At 50.2% G+C, this 10,255-nt stretch overlaps 2 protein-coding genes across 2 annotated transcripts; both read right to left on the bottom strand.

The window, feature by feature from the left end:
• Positions 1–5,417: 5,417 nt before the first annotated feature.
• Positions 5,418–6,347, bottom strand: LOC135395712 (uncharacterized protein K02A2.6-like). The gene has a single exon (XM_064626805.1). The coding sequence runs from the start codon at positions 6,345–6,347 to the stop codon at positions 5,418–5,420; it is 930 nt and encodes a 309-aa protein (XP_064482875.1).
• A 2,203-nt stretch (positions 6,348–8,550) lies between these two features.
• On the bottom strand, positions 8,551–9,027 carry LOC135395713 (uncharacterized). Its single transcript, XM_064626806.1, has one exon. It carries the CDS (start codon positions 9,025–9,027, stop codon positions 8,551–8,553), a length of 477 nt encoding a protein of 158 aa, XP_064482876.1.
• Positions 9,028–10,255: the final 1,228 nt, after the last annotated feature.

The following is a 10,255-nucleotide window of genomic DNA, read 5'->3' on the forward strand; positions in this document are numbered from 1 at the left end:
AAAGTACAGCCTTCTGTGAAAAAGTATTCTTTCTGTTGTGCACAATCATTATACAGTAAACGCGACTATCCATTTCTTGTCATTAAATGCTTTTCCTTTCTTTTTTTCTGCAGTGATGAGCATCCATAAGGACACATGCCAGAAAGGGAGTCTCTTTGGGATGACAAACCCTCATCACCTCATGAGGATACAATGGTTGACGAATGGTTCTCAAGCACATCGAAACTTCCAACAAATAATTCATGAAAAAGCCAGTCAGTGCTAGCACCAGGAATTGAACGTGGACCGTCCTGCTACCAGTCAGAGATGTTACATTTCAGGCGCTCATTGACTTTTGGTGAATTACTTGTTGACTTTGTCCCAAGGTGGAGCTCGCTACAGCTCATTTGCTATCTGTTAATGTTGTGGCGTGTGTTGCGTTTTTCTCTTTGTGTGTTCCAGACTCAGAACGGTTAATTTGGATCAGGTCAGGTACGTTTCATTTAGACATGGCAAACATAAAGTGGTGTTTCTCAACACAACTTAGCAGTGGTCTTCATGCATTACTGCTACGGCCATTAAGCGTGAATAGAAACCTGCACATTATTTATCGATGATGTAAAACCCCAAGACTAGGGAACACAAAGAGACAGACACAAACATGTCCCTTTGTGTTCCCTAGTCTCGGGGGTTTTACATATGCATCATCTTCACCTGCTCACTTGCTTGCAGCCATTTTTTTCTGCACATTATGTTCACTCTACTTTTATCGTGTGCTATATAATCTTGTTCAAGTTCTGTCAAACAACCTGTAATGCTATAAAAAAATTCAGTACACTGTTTGTGTGGGTTGAATGGTAGCGCATGAATGCAGGAAAGAAACTGTCATGCTATGGCAAGTGTTTACGTATTGTACATTTAACTACTAATTTTATTGGTTAGCTTTCGCTGGCGTATCATGTCAAGCCATGTTATATTAATTTGGAACATGTTCTTCTTAGTAGCCAGGGTAGCTGATACACAGAGAGAACATAGCCCGTGTGTGTTTGTCTTTTCCACCGCAGCCCTTGGGTTTCCTCCCTGATGGCTACACATGTCAGGGATAGGTTTCAGAACCGGTAGTTCTCGCCAAGTGTGAATTGCTTTTCAGGGGATCATCACGCTGGCAGATGAAACATATGGTTTAAATTATTTGCAGGACAGGAATGGCGCAGCTTCACACAAATACTACTACTACGACGTAAGGGTGGTTTCAAATTAGCTTTTTTGTGTTCCTGACATTATCGCACGAGATGTAGTATCCACTATGATCCTTTATGTGGGGGGTATGTACAGTGCAATCAACAGATGCTATTTACGAATCTGTGTTTTCTGTGTTGAAATGGGGTAGTTTGTATCTGAGAGCCATAGTGAAACACAGGCCCTCGAGAAACATGGCAACACATTGCAGGGACTCTGGATGCTGCCTAATTTTCCAGAACACACAGCTCAAGGCAGCGGTTAAATAACAAGTGGTTAGAGAAATCCAAGGTAGTTGCATACGTAAGCAGTCCGCCGTTGGATTTGCTTCTGTCAGAGATACGTTATCTCAAAGGGAACGCACGGACACACTCAGAATGATACTAGGGCTGCTTGTGAAATAGAATGAGGAGAGGGGAAGATATATAACCCTTTTTCTTGTCTGTTATTCTATTGGTTAAATTGTCATTTTCTTAGCAGCATATGTGTGTATATTCCAGAGTCTGCTAATAAATATATCAGTTTAGAGCTAGCAGTCACATTGTAGATGTCTCATCCTGTCCTTGGTCGCTTGTGATTCACTATGGCCATGCTTGCTATTGCAAAAACAGAAAACAAAAAAAGACAATAGAAAAACACGGAAAGAGCGACCTAAAAAGCTGCCTGTTCTAGTGCTCACATGGAGGCAATGCAATGAGGTAACATGTTCCATTCATGAACTGTGCATAGTACATAGTACATATCACAACGGCAACCGATTATTCAGATTTTTCTTGAAGTACTTTGTTTTTTTTTTTTAGCTTTGTTTTCACAGTCTATTATTGGAGCTTTATGTGATTCCCCTCTTCAGATACTTTAAGATTGCTGATGCTGTGCAGTTTGTTAATTTTGAAACTGTACTGTGCTGAGGTACAAAAACAGAATTGTCATATCTGTATTTGAGCACATAGGAATAATTTGTAAGTACTTCACTTGTTGACATTAATATTTGCATCAGTTCAGAACATTGTTGATTTATGGAAAATGTAAATAAATATATTTATTTGCTTGCCAAACAATGCACAAATGTCTTCTTTTCTAGTGAGATATTCTCTGTTCACCAGACATCAATGTGGAAAAGTTAAAGGGGCACAATGATGGTAGAGTCTAGCGTTGCTTTTTGCCACTTCTCATATATGCACTGTTATTCGTGTGCACATGTAGGAATAGGAAGGTAGAGGATGCGCATAGAAAATTTCGTATGCAGCCACACATATGGTTCAGAAGATTAATTAGATGATGTCCAATCATATATAATTGTGCTTCATGTGCAATGGGTATGCTAACGGATTGCTTCCATGAAGCCTTTTTATTTATTTTTTATAAATTCCTTTTATAAATGTTATTTTTTATTTTATATAAATTTCATATTACATATTGTATACTTATACTTTTATAAATTTTATAAACTAAAAACTCAAGTTACACGGCCCCTGTAAGAGTGCCCTTTGCAAATGGTTTGTTAACGTGTCTCGAACTGTAAAGGTAAGAGGCAATCGAGAATGCTGCAGATAAGGTTGCAACTTACATATTGCTTATCACGTCCTACATGCAAAGTGATTTGTACAATAATCCCTGAGCACGGAATTAATCCCGAGGCTGGCCAGTGATGTCACCCAGGACGACAAGTCACATAATTGCCTTTAACACTTTTACACCCCATGGGCTGAGTTGTGAATTGAAAGAACACTCTACAGAAGGATAAGGTGCACCTGATTTCTAGGATCTATGCTATGCCCTAACTCTTCAGACACCACATTTCTAAGTGGCAATATGTGCTCTTGTACTTCTTTTGCGTCTGCATAGTGTGCAACCACATGGCTACTGGAGCTTTCGTGTGCATGTTTTTGTGCGACGGTGTTCATTACAAACAATATCCAGATGTTAGACATAAAATGCAGTAGTTTGTAGCGTGCCACACAACGCAGCGTGACATGGGAGTGTGTGATTCAAAGAAAGCTTCTGGAAAATGCACAGAATCCCACAAAAAGTTTAAAATGTGATTTGTATTTCGTTTTACGTCTTTCGTCGTTACATACCATCGTCGACGCTGTTGCACATTGATAAATCGTACGTAAAACTTGTCCCATAGCAGTATGCGGTTTCTCAAATACATAGCACAATTTTCCTGCAGTAATAAAACGCTGTCGGCATTTTCTTGCTGACACGGCTGTCGAAACGTCAGTCTCTACAATGGGCAAGTGCTGTAAAGGGGCTAACGCAGACGCGACTTGATACAAATTGTACGTGCTCACAAAACACAAACGACGAATTCCAGTCACAACATCGCACAGAGGTTGGTTCGCGAATGAGTTCGCAGCTGCTGCACTGTTTACTTATCGCGGAACGGTGGAACGGTGGAACCCGGCTGTCCGCCATCTTCAAGCACAGATACGTGAAGCCGCGAGAAGCCGTAGCTGAAATCCACTGACAAGTACGAAGGCGCGTACACGTCACAATGCCCGTTCGGGTGCATCTACGTCATAAAAATGGCTGCGCCCATGTGTGTTTCGGAATGAATTACCTATTTTTTTGACATGGTACTGTACCGAACTGAGAGAATGAAGGTGTATTTTGGGGAGAGCTGGATGTGGGCTTTCAGAATATCACAACCGTTTCGACTATTTGGGATATCGGCATAGCTGACCTTTAAGCGTGGCTGGAACGCCAACACGGCTCTTCCAGCTCAGAACGCTTGACACCCCTACATGTGCAGCCCGCTCTACCGAGGGCAACACTTCCCACCTACTCCTCCACTGTCGCCTGTTCGCCGCTCCCCGTGCCACTCTGATGGAGCGGCTAGCTGCCCTAGGGCTGAGGGAGGTCTCGCTGGCAACGCTACTGGGCCCTCTGCAACGCCCCATTCAGTGGCGCGTCGGAAGGGAACTCTTACGCTTCCCTACTGACACAGGGCTCGCGCTGAGCCTGTGACTGCGCCTCTTTGCTTTTCTTTCGCTCTTTTCGTTTTTTCTTTCTTTTTCTTCTTTTTATTTTTTCCTTTTTTGTAAGAGGGAATAGCAAGTCGGCTTCTGGAGCCAGGCTAACCTTTCCACTCTTTCTTTGTTTTTCTTTTGCAATAAACCTATATTCCCGCCCCCGCTCGAGTTTCAACAATACAGCCACAATTAACAAGAACATTTACATCCAAGAAATCGTGGACGACAAAATGAAAAATTTGTCTGACTTTGGTACCGTTATTTTAGCATTAAAATCATGAATTTATTACACTTCTTACTTAACGGGGTAGGTTCGCCAGGTGCAGATCGAACGGAAATCTTCACAACAGGTGCGTTCTGCTTGGTTCAGTGTAACGAGCCCGCTCGAGTTTCAAGAATACAGCCACAATTAACAAGAACACTTACATCCAAGAAATCGTGGACGTCAAAATGAAAAATTCGGTTCACTTTGTTACCGTGATTTTAGCATTAAAATAATGAATTTATTACACCTCTTACTTAACGGGGTACGCTCGCCAGGTGCACATCGAACGGAAGTCTTCACAACAGGTGCGTTCTGCTTGGTTCAGTGTAACGAGCCCGCTCGAGTTTCAACAATACAGCCACAATTAACAAGAACACATCTAAGAAATCGTGGACGTCAAAATGAATAATTCGGCTGACTTTGTTACCGTGATTTTAGCATTAAAATCATGAATTTAGTACACTTCTTACTTGACGGGGTACGTTCGCCAGGTGCACATCGAACGGAAGTCTTCACAACAGGTGCGTTCTGCTTGGTTCAGTGCAATGTAATTGAGCCCGCTGGAGTTTCAAGAATACAGCCACAATTAACAAGAACATTTACATCCAAGAAAGACGTCAAAATGAAAAATTCCTATCTTATGAAGGAATGCTGCTGCGAACGGGATGTTGAGCCGCAGGCGATAGATGACGGACTCTAACGGCCTAGGCATCTTCGATGGGAGGCAGTAGGTGCCGTTGTGGTCGATTCGCGCGAGGAACGAGTGATTCATGACGTCGCCTGTCCACATGGTTTTAGAGAGGCTGTAGAGGCTATGAAAGAGACGAGTGAGCTCTACGATGTATGATGGTTTAATGACAGGGAACGGCGATGCAGTCGAAAACGAAACCTCGCGCCGCGGGGCAGGTGCGCAGGAGGTATTGATGGTGATGACTCGTGTGCTGAAGATCCGGAGATCGCTACATGGCTCCCCCCCACCCCGGGGGAGGAGAATGGCGCGACGCTTGCTGGACGAGGACAGGAGACCAGCGTACGTGGCGGAGGGGTCTCGTCGGGCTGGGAGACTGGGGTGCTGAAACGGTGTCGGCTGAACAGACTCCTACCGAAGGAGACGGGCAAGGGTCCAGGTAGGCTGGTTTGAGGAGGTCGACCGCAACTGAGTCCGGACCTCGGGGAAGGAGCAGGCGGAAGTGCTTCGGCGACCGCGACAGGACCTCGTGCTGCCCGCTGTAAGGAGGCTGGAGCGGCGGTCGCACGGCGTCCAGGCGCAGAAACATGTGCGTAGCAGTGTCAAGGCCGGGTGGTCTAAAAGTCAGGCGTGAAGATTGGGTCCGGGTCGGAGTGGCCTGGAGGTCTTGGAAGGTGGACCGCAGGCGTGCGATGTAGGACGAATAGTCTGGTACAGCGTCAGCGGGGACTGGGGTAAAAAAGGAACCGGGCAAGTGCAGCGTGGTGCCAAGGGCCAACTCGGCAGGGCAGCATCGCAGATCCTGTTTAACGGCCGAACGCAGGCCCAAAAGAACCAGCGGGAGACGATCAGGCAAGGAAAGCGGGCTGCCAGTGGCGCACAGGGCGGTCTTGAGTTGCCGGTGGAAGCGCTCGACCAGGCCATTCGCTGTCGGATGGTAGGCGGTGGTACGGCAGTGTCGGGTCCCGAGGAGACAGCAGAGCTCACGGAAGAGATGAGATTCAAATTGTCTGCCGCGGTCGGTTGTTACGGTGGACGGTACGCCGAAACGGGACACCCAGCCGGCGACGAAAGCGGCGGCGACAGTCTCTGCTGTTATCTCAGGTATGGGAATGGCTTCAGGCCACCGCGTGAACCTGTCTATACAGGTCAAGAGGTAGCGGTGGCCACGGACTTGCGGCAAGTGGCCCACGATATCCATGTGGACGTGGTCAAATCTGGCGTCTGGAACGAGGAAACTGGCAGGTGGAGTGGATGTGTGGCGGTGGACTTTAGCGCGCTGGCAGGACAGACAGGAACGGACCCAGGTCGCAACGTCGCGGTTCATTGAGGGCCAGATGTACCGGGCTTGCACGAGCTTGCGCGACGCACGGATCCCAGGGTGCGCCAGACCGTGCAGGGCAAGAAAAACTGCGCGGCGCAGGGATGGAGGAACGTAGGGTCGCGCAGAACCGGTTGACATGTCGCACCAAATGGGAGTAGCAGATGATGGAAATTCAACAGGCTCCCATCGGAGGTTGCTGGCAGTATCGGTTCTGAGGGTGCGCAAGGTGCTGTCGGTGGCCTTGGCAGCGGCGAGAGCCTCGAAGTCGACTGTGAATGCTGGGGAGGCGCGACGAACGGCCGCGAGAGAGCGTCAGCCGCAACGTTGTGGTGGCAGGAAATATGCCTCACGTCATCCGTGAACTCCAAGATGAAAGCCATATGGCGAGCTTCACGGGGAGAGTGGTTGGCCGTAGGAGCGCGTATCGCAAACGTGAGGGGCTTGTGGTCCGTATATAGTGAGAATGAGCGGCCCTCTAGGAAATGTTGATAGTGCCGCACGGCGGCGTACGCGGCGAGGAGCTCACGGCTGGAGGTACTGTAGCGGCGCTCAGCGGGTGACAGCTTGCGAGAAAAGAAACCGAGAGGCTTCCAAACACCGCCTTGCCGCTGCTGCAACACGGCGCCGAGAGCTTGGCTGGAGGCGTCAACGAGCAGGGCCGTTTCAGCGTGGGGTTGAGGGTGGTGGAGGAGGGCGGTGTTCGCGAGATGAGTCTTGACAGATTCGAACGCTTCCCGAGCTGCTGGGGTCCACTCGAGAGGTAAAACAAGCGATCTCTTCTGGTGGGTGGGCGAGAGGAGTGCGTGGAGCGGGGCCAATAGGGTGGCGCAATGGGGCACAAAACGGCGGAAGAAGTTGACAAGCCCCAGGAACTTCCGCAGGCCTCGTTGGGTGTCCGGCAAAGGGTAGTCGGTGATAGCCTGCACTTTGCCGGGAAGCGGGTGGATGCCGTCGGGCGTGATGGTATGCCCGAGGAAAGTGGTGGAAGAAACTCCAAACTTGCACATGTTGGGGTTAATGACCACGCCGTACTCCTGCAACCGGGCGAATAATTGCCGGAGGTGCTCGTGATGTTCGGCCTCGGTGTTGCTGGCGACTAGAATGTCGTCTAGGTAGGCGAAAGCGAAGTCCAGGCCTCGCAGAACTTGGTCGATGAACCGTTGAAACGTCTGCGCGGCGTTGCGGAGACCGAACGGCATACGGACGTATTCGAAAAGGCCAAATGGCGTCGTAATGGCCGTCTTCAGGATATCTGGCGGATGGACCGGTATCTGGTGATACGCTTTCACCAAGTCGACCTTCGAGAAGAAACGAGCACCGTGAAGATGGGCTGTAAAATCCTGAATATGAGGCAGGGGGTTACGGTCGGGTAAGGTGGCGAGGTTTAAGGCCCTATAATCGCCACAGGGGCGCCAATCACCGGTTGTAGACTTCGGGACCATATGGAGAGCAGACGCCCAAGGATTGATGAGGGGCGGATGTTACCGAGCTGCAGCATATGGTCAAATTCGTGCTTTGCGATGCGGAGGCGTTCAGGAGCAAGGCGTCGAGGGCGAGCGTTCACGGGAGGGCTGCGGGTCACGATGTGGTGAGTGACGGCATGCTTGGGTCGGAATGAGTCGGCCTCGTGATTGGTTCAAACTCCCGGAGCAGGTTGGCGTACACGGGGGAATCGGGTAGTCTGAGGGTGGGCGAAATGGCGGCGACGGATGATGGAATACCGCAGACGTGTAGGGAAGTGGTATTATCTATCAAACGTGAGCGACGCATGTCCACCATCAGGTCGAAGTGCGTAAGAAAGTCGGCCCCTAGGATTGCGTAAGGAAGCTCCGCCAATGCGAAAATCCATCGGAAGGCGCGACGCAACCCAAGGTCCAACGTGGCAGATCTATGGGCGTACGTGGCAATCTGGGACTTGTTGACCGCCTGAAGGGTATAGTCGGCTCTGCGGTGCCTCTTCTCAGCGGGGGTGGGGGAAGGATGCTGACTGCGGCTCCAGTGCCGACCAGGAATCGACAACCGGAGGTGCGGTCGGTGACGGAAAAGAGGCGGCTGCTAGTTCCCCCAGCCGTGCCAGCCGCTACTGGGTGGAGATGTCGTTTCCCGACCAGGAACAAGGGGGCTGATAGTTGCGAGCCGAGTCACCGAAGGTGTGATGATACCAGCAGAATGCTGGCGAAGGCGAGCGGGGGCGTCTCCGGGTTGTGGTACGGCGCCGACGAAAACCGTTGCGGCGGGGACCTCGGGGAGGTTGGACGGCGGCCACACGTTCCGCCAAAACGGCAACAGTGCTCTGGAGTTGGTGGAGAGAGGCCGTTAGCATAGCGATAGTGGGATCGGCAGAAGATGCGGCGGTGGTCGGGCAAAGATTCGCAACAGCGCCCGGTACTGGGTGACCTGCGAGGTCCAAAATGCGATCTGCCATCTTCGCTTGGTCGTCGAGGGAGGCATGCTCGGTCGAGGCGAGGATCATTCGAATGTTGTGAGGCAGTCGCTGCAGGAAAAGCTCGCGGAGGAGGGTGTCTTCAGCGGTGGGGTTACCAGCGAGCTTACGCATCCGGCGTAAGAGCTGAGCGGGGCGGCGGTCGCCAAGCTCTTCTGATGTAAGGAGCTGCCGAATGCGGTTTTCCGAGGACAAAGCCGTGCGTCAAATGAGCTCGTCGCGTAGGGTATCGTATGGGTGCTCAGCGTGAGGCCGAATGATGAGATCACGGACCTCTGCCGCGGCCTCGGGCGGCAGGTGGGCGAGAATGTACCCGAACTTGGAGAGCTGCGAAGTGATGCGACGGCCGGCGAAAAGAACTTCAACCTGGGCGAACCATAGCTGCGGGTCGGAGACCGAAAATGGCGGGAGGCGATTACGTAAGGAGGCCAGCAAGTACTTCGCATCGGATTACGTGAAGTAGAGCAGTTCTTTTATGGTGAGGAATTCGAGCAGCCTGGTCCGCCTTCTCATTTCCACTGATACCGCAGTGCCCTGGGATCCACTGGATGATGATGTTGTGCCCCTTTGTTTCAGCCGAGTTCCTGCGATAACACTGTAGACGACCGGCGGAAGTGAGGATGCCGTCGATCCTTGCATTGCTTTGAGGCCAGATTTTGAGTCAAAGAAAATAACCCATGAAGTCGGGGTTTCTTTTGACGCTATGTGTGGAGGACCCACTGGAAGTAGATAGAGTGCCTGCTCATCTCTAGACGGTTTAGTTCCTCCAGTATTTCCACAACCACTGGCGCAAGTGATCCACGAATACCCATGTTCGCTATACACTGAAGAGCTGCCTTGGAGTCGCAGTATATCACCCAGCTGCTGATAGCGGCGGATGGAATGTGTTTGGGGGAGAGCAAGATGGCATGCAACTCTGCAGACGTGGATGAGGTGCGGTGCGAGAGACATACCGTCACTCGCACCGCACCTCATCCACTGGCGTGGCACGACGACACAGTAGGAATTGTAAAGGCAGCAGTGGAGCAGTGTAAGTTGGTCGACCCATCTGTGAATACTGCAGTGTGCGAAGGGTAACGGCACTGCATCATGTCTAGCGCATGTTGTTTCAACGCGGGTGCTGCAACGTGATCCTCCTTGTTCTTGAACCCAGGAATGGTAGTAGAGATTGAACGTATCGAAAAGACCCACGGGGGGGGGGGACCTGGGGACGATTGATCTGCCATCAAAGACCGATAGTAACGGCTTTACAGCAGCAATGCAGCGAGAAATGTTGCTCTGCACTCTTAAATTTAAAACACCCTTTAGGGTGTAATCCGGGTGTAACTGGGGTGTAAACTAA

Source organism: Ornithodoros turicata, chromosome 5 (genome assembly GCF_037126465.1).
Source record: "Ornithodoros turicata isolate Travis chromosome 5, ASM3712646v1, whole genome shotgun sequence".
Lineage (NCBI taxonomy): Eukaryota > Metazoa > Arthropoda > Arachnida > Ixodida > Argasidae > Ornithodoros > Ornithodoros turicata.